The sequence below is a fragment of the Schistocerca cancellata genome, chromosome 4, assembly GCF_023864275.1.
Source record: "Schistocerca cancellata isolate TAMUIC-IGC-003103 chromosome 4, iqSchCanc2.1, whole genome shotgun sequence".
NCBI lineage: Eukaryota > Metazoa > Arthropoda > Insecta > Orthoptera > Acrididae > Schistocerca > Schistocerca cancellata.
The window spans coordinates 580,717,306-580,733,814 of record NC_064629.1 but is presented as its reverse complement, the minus strand read 5'-3'; the positions used below and the strand labels follow the sequence as shown (position 1 = coordinate 580,733,814).

Sequence of the window (16,509 nt, the reverse complement as noted above, 5' to 3'; positions counted from 1 at the left end):
ATTTCCACTGATTCCTTGATTACGGAATCCCAAAAACCGGAAACCGGGGATAAAATTTTTGTTACATTGTATTCCATTGAATGTCCCAAGGAAATACAGTGCTCTGCTACTGCCGATTTTGACGGTTGCCGCAGACGGGTGTATCTTTCATGTTCTATACATCGTTCATGGACAGTTCTTGTCGTCTGGCCAATATATGCAGCGCCACATTCACAGGGAATTTTGTAGACGCCTGCCTTCTTCAGTTGTAAATCGTCTTTAACGGATCCAACCAGGGCCCGGTTCTTTGCTGGTGGACGAAAGATAACCTTGATTTTATTTTTCTTCAGTAATCGGCCTATTTTCGACGACACATTCCCGGCGTATGGAAGGAACGCAGTTGATTTAAAGTCATCATCTGCGTTCTCAGTGCGTTGCTTCTTGTTATGATAGTTGCGCATGGCCTTCCTTATTTGGCGAGAAGTGTAGCCATTCTCTTTGAAAACCTTCTCCAAGTGTTCTAATTCTGCGTGGAGGTTTTCATCATCCTATATTATATGCGCTCGATGTATTAAGGTACTGAGAACACCGGCTGTTTGTGCTGGGTGATGGCAGCTTGACGCCTGGAGATACAGATCTGTGTGAGTCGCTTTCCTGTACACAGAATGTCCTAATGACCCATCATTTTTACGGCGTACTAGCACGTCTAGAAATGGTAAAGTGCCCTCTTTTTCAATCTCCATTGTAAATTTGATGTTCTCATGTAATGAGTTTAAGTGATGAAGGAATTTCTCCAGTTCCTGTCTGCCATGAGGCCATACAGCAAAAGTATCATCTACGTACCGCCAGAAGACCGTAGGCTTTAAAACAGCAGACTCAAGTGCTTTCTCCTCAAAGTCCTCCATAAAGAGATTAGCTACCACAGGCGACAAAGGGCTCCCCATGGCGACGCCGTCTGTTTGTTCAAAGAATTCGTCATTGAATAAAAAGTACGTTGAGGAGAGTATATGTTCAAACAAGGCCGTCATTTCTGCACTGAATAAGTTACCAATAAGATGTAATGATTCCATTAAAGGCACTTTGGTAAAAAGTGAGACCACATCAAAGCTGACTAATAAATCCGAGCTGCTAAGCTTAACTTCCTTCAAGCGACTGACAAAATCCTCGGAATTACGTATATGGTGGCAACACTTACCCACATACGGCTTTAGTAACGAGGCCAGATATTTTGCTGTAGAATAGGTCGCAGCACCAATATTACTCACTATTAATCGTAGTGGGGCACCATCCTTGTGTATCTTCGGAAGACCGTAGAGTCTTGGTGGTACTGCATTGTGTGGTCTGAATCTCTTGATAACTTCTTCAGGTAGAGAACAGTCGTTCAAAAGGGTAGTAGTTTTCCTTGATATTCGGCTTGTTGGGTCCTTTTCAATTCTACGGTACGTAGAATCATTTAGCTGACAATATATCTTCTCGTTGTAGGCTTCTCTTGTCAGAAGAACTGTGGCGTTACCCTTATCCGCAGGCAGTACGACTGTGCTAGTATCTTCTCTCAGGCTGCGGAGAGCAGCTCTTTCAGCTGGCGAGATGTTACTCCGTTGTGGCGCACATTTCAACAACGTTCGGCAAGATTCACGTCGAATTTCGTCTGCAGAATCCACAGGGAGACGTCTAATGGCTTCCTCAATGGAACTGATGAAATCCGTTAAAGGCAGTGAGGCAGGTGTAGGAGGGAAGTTTAAACCTTTCGCAAGCACTGACATCGTCGCATCGTCAAAAGATTTCTCCGTGAGGTTCACCACGGATCGTCCAGAGATAGCTTCTTGCGGTTTTCGTGTTACGATCCGTGTGACGATCCGTGGTGAACCTCACGGAGAAATCTTTTGACGATGCGACGATGTCAGTGCTTGCGAAAGGTTTAAACTTCGCTCCTGTTTTAAAGCCTACGGTCTTCTGGCGGTACGTAGATGATACTTTTGCTGTATGGCCTCATGGCAGACAGGAACTGGAGAAATTCCTTCATCACTTAAACTCATTACATGAGAACATCAAATTTACAATGGAGATTGAAAAAGAGGGCACTTTACCATTTCTAGACGTGCTAGTACGCCGTAAAAATGATGGGTCATTAGGACATTCTGTGTACAGGAAAGCGACTCACACAGATCTGTATCTCCAGGCGTCAAGCTGCCATCACCCAGCACAAACAGCCGGTGTTCTCAGTACCTTAATACATCGAGCGCATATAATATCGGATGATGAAAACCTCCACGCAGAATTAGAACACTTGGAGAAGGTTTTCAAAGAGAATGGCTACACTTCTCACCAAATAAGGAAGGCCATGCGCAACTATCATAACAAGAAGCAACGCACTGAGAACGCAGATGATGACTTTAAATCAACTGCGTTCCTTCCATACGCCGGGAATGTGTCGTCGAAAATAGGCCGATTACTGAAGAAAAATAAAATCAAGGTTATCTTTCGTCCACCAGCAAAGAACCGGGCCCTGGTTGGATCCGTTAAAGACGATTTACAACTGAAGAAGGCAGGCGTCTACAAAATTCCCTGTGAATGTGGCGCTGCATATATTGGCCAGACGACAAGAACTGTCCATGAACGATGTATAGAACATGAAAGATACACCCGTCTGCGGCAACCGTCAAAATCGGCAGTAGCAGAGCACTGTATTTCCTTGGGACATTCAATGGAATACAATGTAACAAAAATTTTATCCCCGGTTTCCGGTTTTTGGGATTCCGTAATCAAGGAATCAGTGGAAATACGTCTTGCCAATAATCTTATAAATCGTGACAACGGCTTTCAGCTGGATAAAAATTGGAATCCTGTTATTAAAATTATACAATCACAGCGGAATCGACAGTGTCATTCGATACTCAATGACTAGATGAACCTTTATTTCCACCACCGAGGGCAGCACGTACAACTCGGCTATGCTGCGCATGTCAACACCTGACGCATGCGCTGTAGGATGCCAGTACATTTCACATGCGCGAGATTCGGCATAAATACCGCGACTGCACCTGGGCTCTTCAGTAGTTGTGTACTCACCTGATGATGGCCGGACGTCTCTGGGCCGAAATATCGTGGCAGAATGTCGACGGGATCCGGCTGCATACCCGGAAATTATTAGAAGAAGAAATACGCCGGGAAAATTTCAGAAGTCACAAAATACTCCATTGTTTGTAGTTCTGTGAGGCAGGGTGTATCCTCATAATGTTCAAACTCAGTTGGTGATTATTTTCTTTTTTTGAAATGCACAATTCATGCAGTTACAGGAAAGATGTCATATCAAGTCCATGGCCGTATGAAAGTAGACTTCAGAGAACTTCTAGAAGAAAGGTAAAACAAAGACGAAAAATGTAATGAAGTATGAATGCTGAAATGGAAAAACATTTGCCTAGATACTCACCATCAGTTTGTGCATCTGATAGTTCATCTGTATGTCCCAAATCCAATGCACCTTTTCCAATTTTTAGAGCTTCAGGTACACAGTTCTTGGGTATAAGGGGAAGCGAACCTGTGGAAATGGAGCCTGGATGCTCGTGATTGAGACTCATTATACTCAGATTCACAGTATTACGTCAAGTGTTCAGGCAAATGTCTGGTGTGATGATAGGAATACCTAGCTTTCTTGGAGGAACAGAAGACACAGAAACTGCATATGATGACGCATAAATTTAGTCAAAAAAGATCTTCAAAGCTAAGCAACTTATAGTGTTTCCAGCCATTTCATTTTCCACTGTTCTACAAAAAATCAGTTGCAAAGGCAGATGCCTGAGCACAAGCATACCATGTGTATGCACATCCACCTGCACATGTGAAAATTACTTTACATCAGAGTGAACACAGGTGAATACACATTCACAAACAATACACAAAGGATTCACTTGTGCACACCAACAGTGACCTGTAACTGTGAATAAGCATTTACACTGGAGCGAACAGGTGAGAATGCATGGGAGTGAATGTCGAAGCATAAGCAGTAAAGTTGCAGAAATTATTCCGTACAGTGCATCACAATCACGATGGAGAACAGGGACATAGAACTTGCCATAAGAAAGGAAGAATTTAGGTGTCTTAGTCTGTTCGTAAATGTGAACTGCGTGGAGGTAGTGCACGTAACACTTTTAGAGGGCAGGTAGTGTAATCCTGAGTAAACCATTTTTATTTATTGTCAGAAATCTCTAACATAACAGTGATAAATCAACCACATGATTGCAGGTACCATGAACATAAGCAATGAGAATGATGTCTTCTGTATATTTTTAATTTTAATTGACACAATAGAGACGTATTTGCTTTTGTTTACTTTCAAGGAAATTTATTGTGCTTTTAATGTTAAAAAGAATTACAAAGCTGCTTCTTATTTGCTCCGTTCTCACCTGATGCAAGCACATAATGAATTTATCATCTTTCTCACATTCCCTGTAGGATCTTGGAGTGCTTCAGCAATTTCCTACCAGTCATATTTCTTTTCTTTAGGCATTTACACTGTGAATCTCTTTGATCGTTGAAGCATGTGTGTATTCTTTCATCGGCAACACTACATTCTTTTCAGACTACCCATAACTCATGCAAATTGTTTAAACAGCAGCAAGAGTAGACAACATAGTAGACCTAAGCTTTCTGTATTGCAAGTGCCAAAGCAGAGGGGCTGTGAATTTCTTATGATGGCTCGATGAAGAACTGACAACCAGCAGTTTTGCTGCTGCAAATTTGCTTGTTTGCTTTGGTGTAGGGGGGGGGGGGGCTTAAAGGTGTTACTACAGCTGTAGTTACTAAGAGCAAATCAACAGTGAATGGATATAAGCTCTCAAATGATGTGCAGAAATAAGGCCTGGAAAAAGGATAAGTCCATCTGAATACGAGAATTATATGAGTAAATTGCCATCATGAAATATTGTGGCATTTACACAACGTGATCTGGCAGTAAACACAAGAAGTGTGGATTTTGAAGTGTACCCATATGTCTGTAGCAAAAAATTTTTAGCTTTGCATCAGCTCCTGCAGTAATGAATAAAGAGGTGTGAGGGGGATAAACATCATCATTCATCACATTTGAGGGCCATTTCTTTACAATAATCTCACTCAGTTGTTGACAGCACAAACCTTACAAATTTTTATTGGCTTTATCAGCCTGGTACTGATGCGGAGGACAGGAGCTAAATTTACTCGTGCATAATGTGCATGCTTTATTCATATAAGAATATAGATTTAGTTTATGATTAATTTAGTCTTCTTCTGAAGGCTATTTGTTATTAATGCAGGTAGAGATTTTTTTATTGGATTATAGACTGTGTTTAGAAGGATAAGTATTTTAGATACATGGCAAGAGAGAAGTGCTGGAGGAGAGTAAATACTTCATATATAGTATATTTAATTAGTAAATGCTTCAGATGTAATTTGTTTAGTTAGACTGATTCAGGTGGTTCATATTATAGTGTTTAAGAGAATGTAATCAGGTGTTTTGGATATAGCTGCCTTGATCTGAGACAGTTGAATAACACCTAATGCAAATAATAATAATAATAATAATAATAATAATAATAATGCTGAAAAGAAAATAAGTGGATGCTGAGAAATGGAAGGAGGAAAACTATTGAGGATAAAAGTTAATAACATTGTACTTATTTGCTAAACATTCGACACTTTCAAAGACATCTTGTTCTCTTGTTTTGCGTTTTTATTTATTTATTCATTCATTCCCATTTTACCTAGGGTTTTTCTTCATCCTGCAATGGGACTATTTATGGTATTTGAATGAAAAGGGTGTTAAAGATACAATTTTTGTTTGTTTGTTTTAGGTTGAATCTAGTCCAGATAGTGATGTGTACTCAGTTCATATTGAATTTATTCCTACTGTGCCTCACTGCTCGTTAGCTACTCTTATAGGCCTTTGTATTCGAATAAAACTGGAAAGGAACCTTACAGAAAAATTCAAACTGGATATCAGCATAAAAGAAGGGACACATTCTACAGAAGGTGAAAGTAAGTACAATCTTCTAAGGAAGTTGCAATTATGCTCTATTTTCTCCATATTAATATACACGAAGGAGCCAAATCGCTGCACATTCATTGTTGTTTGTTTCAGAAGTAGCCATGTAACTAATAGTGTGGAGAACCTAATTTTTGTGTTATTAGTGTCCAACCCACACTGGAGGTTTTTCAGTATGATCTCATGATCTGAATTTGTACACTATTTCCAATCTGGCTAAAACATGGTGAACAGATAGATGAGAGATGCAATCAACACACTAGTGTACACAAAAGATGTCTGATGGGGCTTGTGTCAGGGTGTTTGAGTGTCCTAATTTGTAAGGCTCACAGACAGTGACAAGCTGTGCTGAGGAATAGGTTGAATGAGGATTTTTTAAGATACATGTTTCATGAGACAGTTACATTTCCTTATGATTTTCCAATGACTATGTGGCATCAGCTTTTTATACAAGTAGTTGAGTGTGATTATTCCACTTTCAATGGCTGTGGCTGCATAGTACTACTTTTTTATGTCATCAATTGAAACTAATAAGTCTCAGCATAAATCAGGGGAAACAACTCCAGACTATCACACTATCTCCCCTAAATTTCATTGTGAACACAATACACTCAGATAAACACTATTTACTACATTTCTGCTAGATCCACACCCACCCACATGAGAGTGACATCATGTACACCCATTCAACAATACTTTCTCCCTGTATTGAAAAGACCATTCGTGGCATTCTGTGTACCACTATAAATGATATCTCACAACCATTGTTCTTCTTACAGATTCCAAACAGATTCCAAATGATAAATAATCTGTGTGTAGTTAAGTATTAAAGGGAGGTCACACACATACTTTTTTATAGGCCACATGCCTCAGGAGATATAGTGACAGAATGCTTCACAGAAAACTTGTAGAATATCATTGATAAATTTAACGATCATGCCATGGTTGTAGGTGGAGATATCAGCTTGCCAGTGAAAGACTGTTGTGTCTTACTGGGGAAAGAGATTCATACAAGTTGCTTCTGAACCTCTTGTCTAAAAATTAACTTGAGCAGTCGGTAGGAGAACTGACTTCTTTTTGGATTTTTTTTTTTTTGGGGGGGGGGGGGGGCAGGGATGAGGGGGAGGGTAATGTCTCAGATACCCTGGCAACTAATGGACCTGATCTTTTTATTTAGTTCATGTTGGGGGAGACTCAGTGACCATAGGAATGTTATAGCATAAATGACTACAGGTGTTGAGAGATATGTTAAGAAAGGTAAGTAAATATCTCTGCCTAGAAAATGCAGCAAGAATCCAAGTCATCACTGGGGAAGAAATTGCGATGTCAGTTGATAAAATGCAAGAGTATTGCTGAATATGCTATAGCCATGTATCTGGGGAGCAAAGTTGTGAAGGACTGGAAAGAGTCACTGTAATAGCCATGTTAGAAAGTTCTTATGGAAGCAGAGTGATTTAAATGAAGTGATCATTTTGTGGAATGAAAATCTCCTTTGTAGGAAATCAACTGCTGTCTCATCATCTGCCATATACAGCATCACTTGGATGCAACATGTAGGAGCACGGGGTCAGCTTTCCAGCCCATGAAGGTGCTACTGTATATTTATGATCTGATGGATGGCATCTGAAACTCTGCAAACTTGTTTGCAGATGATGCTTTGTACATAGGGAAATCTGAACACCAGAATAGTGTTGCATTGTGCATAAATAGCTGGGAAAATTGTTAGTGTTTACTGAAACAATTGATAAGTAATAAATGTAAATAGACATAACCTATAAATATCAAGGAGTATAAGTCCAAGTTACCTACATAAACCTAGGAAAAGTCAATTTCAGACTGAAATTTGCTGTAAAAATTTTAATCTACACTACTGGCCATTAAAATTGCTACACCAAGAGGAAATGCAGATGATAAATGGGTATTCATTGGATGACTATATTATATTAGGACTGACATGTGATTACATTTTCACGCAATTTGGGTGCATAGATCCTGAGAAATCAGTACCCAGAACAAACACCTCTGGCCATAATAACGGCCTTCATACACCTGGGCATTGAGTCAAACAGAGCTTGGATGGCGTGTACAGGTACAGATGCCCATGCAGCTTCAACATGATGCCACAGTTAATCAAGCGTAGTGACTGGCATATTGTGACGAGCCAGTTGCTCAGCCGCCACTGACCGGACTTTTCAATAGGTGCGAGATCTGGAGAACGTGCTGGCCAGGGCAGCAGTTGAACATTTTCTGTATCCAGAAAGGCCCGTACAGGACCTGCAACATGCGGTCGTGCATTATCCTGCTGAAATGTAGGGTTTCACAGGGATCGAATGAAGGGTAGAACCACGGGTGGTAACACATCTGAAATGTAATGTCCACTGTTCAAAGTGCTGTCAATGCGAACAAGAGGTGACCAAGATGTGTAACCAATGACACCTCATACCATCATGCTGGGTGATACGCCAGTATGGCGATGACGAATACATGCTTCCAATGTGCGTTCACAAAGATGTCGCCAAACATGGATGCGATCATCATGATGCTGTAAACAGAACCTTGATTAATCCGATCCAAAAAATGACGTTTAGCCATTCGTGCATGCAGGTTCGTCGTTGAGTACACTATCGCAGGCGCTCCTGTCTGTGATGCAGCGTCAAGGGTAACTGCAGCCATGGTCTCCGAGCTGATAGTCCATGCTGCTGCAAACATCGTCGAACTGTTCGTGCAGATGGTTGTTGTCTTGCAAACGTCCCCATCTGTTGACTCAGGGATCGAGACGTGGCTGCACGATCCGTTACAGCCATGCGGATAAGATGCCTGCCATCTTGACTGCTTGTGATAAGAGACCGTTGGGATCCAGCACGTGGTTCTATATTACCCTCCTGAATCCACTGATTCCATATTCTGCTAATAGTCATTGGATCTCGACCAACGCGAGCAGCAATATCGCGATACGATAAACCGCACTCGCGACAGGCTACAATCCGACCTCTATCAAAGTCGGAAACATGATGGTATGCATTTCTCCTCCTTAAATGAGGCATCACAACAACATTTCACCAGGCAACGCTGGTCAACTGCTGTTTGTGTATGAGATATCGGTTGGAAACTTTCCTCATGTCAGCATGTTGTAGGTATCGCCACCGGTGCCAACCTTGTGTGAATGCTCTGAAAAGCAAATCATTTGCATATCACAGCATCTTCTTCCTGTCGGTTAAATTTCGCATCCGTAGCATGTCATCTTCATGGTGTAGCAATTTTAATGGCCAGTATTGTAGTTTAATTCATGAAGTTCCATGGGATCGATGTAAGCCAAAGCTACTTTGTTAGGGAATGAGTAAGTGCATAATTCACAGAAAGCTGAGAAGAAAATTTGAACAACGGCCCACACAGAGTTCACAAATTGACTCCATGGATTGTTGCGAACATACGTAAAGTAAATAACAAGTTAACTCCTCGATCAGGCCTAGAGGATCATACGATGTCAACCGGTCACCACGTCATACTCTGCTGTATTGCTTCATTTGGATGTGGTATGGAGGGATTCATTGCTGAGTGGTAAAGTGCCAGACTGTGGATTCAAAGATCTTGTGTTCAGTCCCTGGTCAGTCGTGGGATTTTTATGTGTCACTTATCACTTCTTTTACCTTTGCCCCAATTTCGCTATGGTTTCTAGTCCACAGTAAGATGTAGGACCCCATAGAACTGGCTGGGGAGATCAGCTCCAAGGTCCAATAGGACTATTCCTAGTGAAGCACTGTACTGTTCAAACCACTTCTAGTTTGATGACGGCTTTATCCTATGTGGAGAGGCATGGGTTCAGCAAATCTTTCTCTTGGATGCTGTCAGCTTTCCAGACTTTGGAGCCATTGATTCTCATTTGAGTAGCTCATCAGTTGATTTCACAAGACTGAATGCATCCTGTCCCAGTCCCCCAACCAAGGAAATCCCTGGCAGTTCCAGGAATTGAAACTGGGTCCTCCACAACTTAATCAGAACATCACAGCTCAGCTACAGAGGCAAACATGTAAAACAGCTTTCATATTTTCGTGTTAAAGACGGTTAGTTTATGCACAATATTGTGAATGTTTCACTTCCAAAAGCACTAAGTAAATGTATTTCACACATGATAGAGGTAATTCTTGAATTTTTCCCGGCGGACATAATGTTCCATCATCTTTCAGGCATGCACTTGGGACAGCGACAATTCTTCTTGCGATATTTCGGCTAGAAACCTCCCAGCAATCTTCAAGGCGAGTCGGAGACTGAGTTCATAGTGTTTGCGCGTGCCTATTTATACGGAGAGTCACGTAATACAAAGCTGCTGAGGATTGAAAGCGCATGCGTCAAAGAGATCAAAGTCACCACTACTGCGCTAGTCATAGATAAGATGTATATAGCAAAGATAAACATATAAGCACAGAGTGCAAACAAAATAGTGCTGCTGCAAATCCACCGTGCCTGTAAATAAATAATTAATCTTTAAAAGTGGTAACATCTGTCGGAAGTGGAGATGCAGAAATTCTTTCCGAACGAAGGTGTGAAATAAGCGGTTTCCAAGCATTGTCAAGATGAAATCCTTCGTCACGGTTTAGCAGGTTGTCGGCTAGTTGTAGTTCTACAGCTTCCTTAACAACTGAGTCCCAGAAAGATGAAGCAGTAGTTAAAATCTTAACATCTTTATAATCCATGGCATGGCCAGTAGAAATGCAATGTTCGGCAACTGCTGATTTGTTGGACTGAAGAAGACGTGTGTGTACCGCTGGTGTTCCACGTATTGTTCCTGTACAGTGTGCGTGGTTTGCCCTATGTAATGTTTGCCACACTCACAAGGGATTTCATAAACTCCCGCCTTTCGCAAGAGCGGATCATCCTTAACGGATCCCAACAAGGCTGCAGTCTTAGCTGGTGGGCGGAATATCACATCCACTTTATGTTTCTTCAAGATTCTAGCGATTATAGAAGAAACATTACCCAGGTATGGGAGAAAGCCTATAGATTTCACTTCCCTTTCCACTTCCTCATCCTTTTCGTGTGATTTTTCTGCAGTTTTTATTTGCAGGGCTTTCTTAATCTGCTGTTGCGAATAGCCATTTCTCCTAAAAACTGCCTCCAGGTGTACAAGCTCATCCTGCAGGCTGTCAACATCAGACACTACATGAGCCCTGTGGACAAAGTTTTCAAAATGGTTCAAATGGCTCTGAGCACTATGGGACTTAACATCTATGGTCATCAGTCCCCTAGAACTTAGAACTACTTAAACCTAACTAACCTAAGGACAGCACACAACACCCAGCCATCACGAGGCAGAGAAAATCCCTGACCCTGCCGGGAATCAAACCCGGGAACCCGGGTGTGGGAAGCGAGAACGCTACCGCACGACCACGAGATGCGGGCCCAAAGTTTTCAGAACACTCATAATTTGCGACGGATGGTGGCAGCTAGACGCCTGCAAATACAGGTCTGTGTGTGTGGGCTTACGGTATACGCAATGATCTAGGGATCCATCTTCTTTCCGGCGAACCAGCACATCCAGAAACGATAAACAGCCATTCTTCTCTCGCTCCATAGTGAACTTGATGTTTCCGCGAATGGAATTGAGATGTTCCAAAAACTCTATCAGTTTATGCTCTCCGTGGGGCCACACTATAAAAGTGTCATCCACGTATCTCCAGAAGACCATCGGTTTTAATACTGCTGAGTTGAGGGCTTTCTCTTCAAAATCCTCCTTGAACAAATCAGCCACCAGGGGAGAGAGGGCTCCCCATAGCGACACCGTCAATTTGTTCGTAATATTGATCATCAAATAAAAAAATAAGTGTAGGTTAATGCATGCTTAAACAAAGCTGTTATATCATCCTCAAACTTGCTGCTAATGAGATACAGGGAGTCAGCCAGAGGTACTTAGGTGAACAACGAGACAACGTCAAACCTAACTAATAAATCTGTGCTATTGGGCTTCAGACCTTTCAACCTACTGATAAAATCCGACGAGTTGCGGATATGATGTTCACATTTCCTCACAAATGGTCTCAACAGAGAGGCTAAATATTTTGCCAATGAGTACATTGGTGCACCTATATTGCTAACTATTGGTCGAAAAGTCAGCACTTTTAAAATCTGCCCCAAACATGGATTAAGATTTTCAGTTTCTTCTGAACTGGACGTTCGTAGAACTTTGTGTACCTTGGGAAGGCCATATAATCTGGGGGGCACAGATCTGTGTCCCTTCAGTTTGTTGGCGACTTCTTTAGGCAGAGAACTGGAGTTCAGAAGCGATGCAGTTTTCCTCTCAACCCGAGATGTGGGGTCCTTGTCAATCTTACGGTATGCAGATTCATCCAGTAAGTTGTGCATCTTTTCAATATAGACGTCTCTCGGAAGCAAAACTGTGGCATTACCCTTGTCTGCAGGAAGGACCAAAGACTGGGAATCATTCCGGAGATTACGGAGTGCAGCTCTCTCAGCTGAGGATAAGTTGCTTTTTTGTGGACGAGATCTTGTAAGAGTTCGGCACACTTCACGTCTTATTTCTTCGGCGGAAAGCCCTGCAAATAAAAACTGCAGAAAAATCACATGAAAAGGATGAGGAAGTGGAAAGGGAAGTGAAATCTACAGGCTTTCTCCCATACCTGGGTAATGTTTCTTCTATAATCGCTAGAATCTTGAAGAAACATAAAGTGGATGTGATATTCCGCCCACCAGCTAAGACTGCAGCCTTGTTGGGATCCGTTAAGGATGATCTGCTCTTGCGAAAGGCGGGAGCTTATGAAATCCCTTGTGAGTGTGGCAAACATTACTTAGGGCAAACCACGCGCACTGTACAGGAACGATACGTCGAACACCAGCGGTACACACGTCTTCTTCAGTCCAACAAATCAGCAGTTGCCGAACATTGCCTTTCTCCTGGCCATGCCATGGATTATAAAGATGTTAAGATTTTAACTACTGCTTCATCTTTCTGGGACTCAGTTGTTAAGGAAGCTGTAGAAATACAACTAGCCGATAACCTGCTAAACCGTGACGAAGGATTGCATCTTGACAATGCTTGGAAACTGCTTATTTCACACCTTCGTTCGGAAAGAATTTCTGCATCTCCACTTCCAACAGATGTTACCACTTTTAAAGATTAATTATTTATTTACAGGCACGGTGGATTTGCAGCAGCACTATTTTGTTTGCACTCTGCGCTTATATGTTTATCTTTGCTATATACATCTTATCTATGACTAGCGCAGTAGTGGTGACTTTGATATCTTTGACGCATGCGCTTTCAATCCTCAGCAGCTTTGTATCACATGACTCTCCATATAAATAGGCACGCGCAAACGCTATGAACTCAGTCTCCAACTCGCCTTGAAGATGGCTGGGAGGTTTCTAGCCGAAATATCGCAAGAAGAATTGTCGCTGTCCCGAGTGCACGCCCGAAAGATGATGGAACATGATAGAGGTAGCTTACAAAATCCTTGTTCGACCAGTTTTTTTGAGTATTATTAGTCAGTTTGGAGCCCTTATCAGGAAAGTTAAAAATAGGAAGTAGAAAATATCGGACGTTTTTTGTAAGCACAAAAATGTTTTGGAACTACTCGTTTACTCCAGTGCAAGACATAATAAGAGAGGCACTGTGCATCACAGAGATTTGGTTTAAGTTCAAAGAATACAGTAATTAATTCTTCCCAGATGCACCTTGTGAAATGTTTGTGTTGGTAAAACGAAAGAAACTGTAACTTGTGTGGAGTTTTACTCATTGTCTCTCCCCATACACCATTCATGAGTGGAACAGGAAAGGACAAATGAGTGTGGCACACTTTGCCACACACTGTAAGGAGGCTCATGGAACATAGCTGTTGATTACTGTCCTCTCTTAAGAGTTAAGTGTATGAGTGCCTCATGACACTCGTCATTCTCCAGCAGTGAGTCCATCCAATGTGTTTGCCCTTATTTCATCAATGGCTGAAACTTTCACCAGAAAAAGGAAGCAGGTGTAGGAAAATGGAGTGAAAGTAGTATATTCTGAACACATTATATGAACTTAGATTTTAATTCTTCTTAAGATAGTGTGAATTAAGACCTAAAGTGATATTTGGTGATAAATCAGCACATTTGATCTATGTTTCACATGCTTTTCAGCAACTTTTCCAATAAAGCAGTGTCTTAACACTTGTACTCCTGAAAAGTAATATTTACATGTAATTTTTTGTAAAGATGCAGCACCCTTTAATGCAGTGAGCACCTTGGTAATGAAATTTGTACTTTTACAGTAAATAAACAAATCAACGACAAAGAAAGGATAGCTGCAGCAATGGAGAATCCAAACCTAAGAGAAATTGTTGAATCTTGCATTGATGATGAAAAAGACTGAAGTTATATTGTAAATGGACTGATGATTTTGTTTTTTTAAAAAATAATGCAAATGTAAGTTATTTTCTTGATTAAAAGTGTGAGTTAACCTAATCAATCTTTTTATTTTCTTTCTCCTAAAACCTCAGCGCTGCAGATTGTGTTATCTAAATATGCTAAAACCTGTAAAGATAATGCACGTAACAAAGAGTTAGTTGCTCAAAACATAGAGGAGTAACTAGCAGAGAAAGTATTTAGAAATCTGTCACTTTTCTGCGTTACAATATCTGAAAAGGGAAATTAAGAGTATCAATTTGCTCTTTATTCAATCTTTCACATAGCACATGCCATAGTGATTATGCATGAACAGGGTTGCCACAGGTCCTGGAAATCAGTGAATATTCAGGGCATTTCAAACATGTCACGGAAATTTGGGAGAAAACATTGGAAAAATCTCATTTTTGTCTCAGTGGATGAAATGGTTTGTTTACTGAGGTGTCACGCATTGTTGCTAGTTGGGTGCAGCTGAGTACATGCACTGCTTCCCTACTCCCTCATTCCTGGTGCTTCTCCCCTTCCTACCACTCCCCTCAGCTTGCACTCAGTGCTGCCACTGCTTCTTGCAGCTAGCCTGGCAGCTGCTGACAAGAGGCAGGGAAGCGTGAGGAGTGGTTTGTTTGGAAGAAGAAAATTTTGTCAGTTGCTGCTGGTTTGTACACTATGTACTCATATATTTCTCGAAAGAAAAGCACCCAACACCTGTAAAATACTAGATATAACACAGTGGGTAATAACTGACAATAATGAACATACTAGAACCAAAATTTTTATTACCTACAGTGTTGGTTTACACAATTCTTCCCAGCCTTTCATGCTTGTTTCAAGAGGCGTACATTTTTCCGAGGTTATTTCTGAAATCAGTGAAGGTATTTTAAATCGATCTTGCGACTCCAAGGAAATGCGTATTTTTGTCACCAAATGTGTTTTGTTTTATTGAAATAAAATAACATCGGTGGTCTTAGTGAAGCACACATCCCATTTGGCTTGCTTTCTCCATCTAAAAACAGATCATTACAAAAGTTGCTGATGTTAGTACTTAAGGTTTTTGCTCACGCCAGGAAATGCCATTTGCTTGCAAGTGGTGTTTTTTTATTTTTTATAGATATTTCCTCATTTGCATTATTGTTTCTTGTATCATAGCTGCAAAGACAGATTGTCAACTTATGTCTTAACTTACCCTTCAGATCTAAAAATTTGTCAGGCAAAAATGTTCAAACTTGTCTGGAAATCAGGGAAATATCAGGGAATTTCACTTGGGGAAACTTGTGGCAACCCTGATAAAGAAAGTTACTAGGAAAATTGTTGTCAGAAACAGGTTTGCCAATAAAAAGTAACAACAGTCTCATGATTTTGTAGCACATACATCCTAACAAAGGCGACATGCCACGGCATGAACTTCACAAGACATCCATTAACCCACTAAGATGTTCTTTAAATGACATACTGTTTGCTACGAAATCAGGTTTATACATATTAGCTAGTATGATTGGTGGGTATGGTAGACATTTAAACAGTCCTCTAAATGTAGAGCACCACCACACTTACACTGCCATTTACTGCTTTTTTCTCTTGAGGAGAACACAACACACCTTTTTGTGACTTCTTTCTTCTCCAGTAGGGCATGTGCATTGGGAAAGGAGTTCATGTTTTTGCCTAAAGTCTCACAGGAGCACTTTGCTGATGTTTGCCTGCAGAGTACTTGGGTAGCCATGCACATTAGCAGTTTCTGTGCAATGTTGGTCATGAAGTCGTCGTAGCAGGTTTATTCTTTTCACCAGTCTTATGATACACATTTAAATGTTGAAAATCCACACACAAAGAAAATTAAAAAAATCTTTCTTTGCCCCTTCATCGTACGTCATATGGTTGGAAATAGAACTGTCATCTGTTCTTGAAGGTCTGTGCCACTCATTCCCTTCTCCTGTTCAAGGGCACATGTAAGTTTTATCATCTCCTCTCTTGATGTTTGATACTTCACACACAATATATTTAAGAGGACCAACTTTTTTGCTCTCCATGTTTCAGTTTTGCTTTGGAGATGTCCTGAGGCATACTTTTTCTGTTGTATCATACAGTTCCTACAACGTTTTGTGTGCCTGTCTGTCAGTCTCCTA

The 16,509-nt window shown here is 41.0% G+C and overlaps 1 protein-coding gene across 1 annotated transcript in view; it reads left to right on the top strand.

The window, feature by feature from the left end:
* The window catches only part of LOC126184781 (cytosolic iron-sulfur assembly component 2A), a 36,084-nt gene extending 21,635 nt beyond the window's left edge, over window positions 1-14,449 (top strand). Inside the window, exons 3-4 of the mRNA XM_049927345.1 lie at window positions 5,805-5,988; window positions 14,257-14,449. Of these exons, the coding sequence (XP_049783302.1) occupies window positions 5,805-5,988; window positions 14,257-14,357 (285 nt within the window). The 3' untranslated portion in view covers window positions 14,358-14,449. The remainder of the gene's footprint in view (window positions 1-5,804; window positions 5,989-14,256) is intronic.
* Window positions 14,450-16,509: the final 2,060 nt, after the last annotated feature.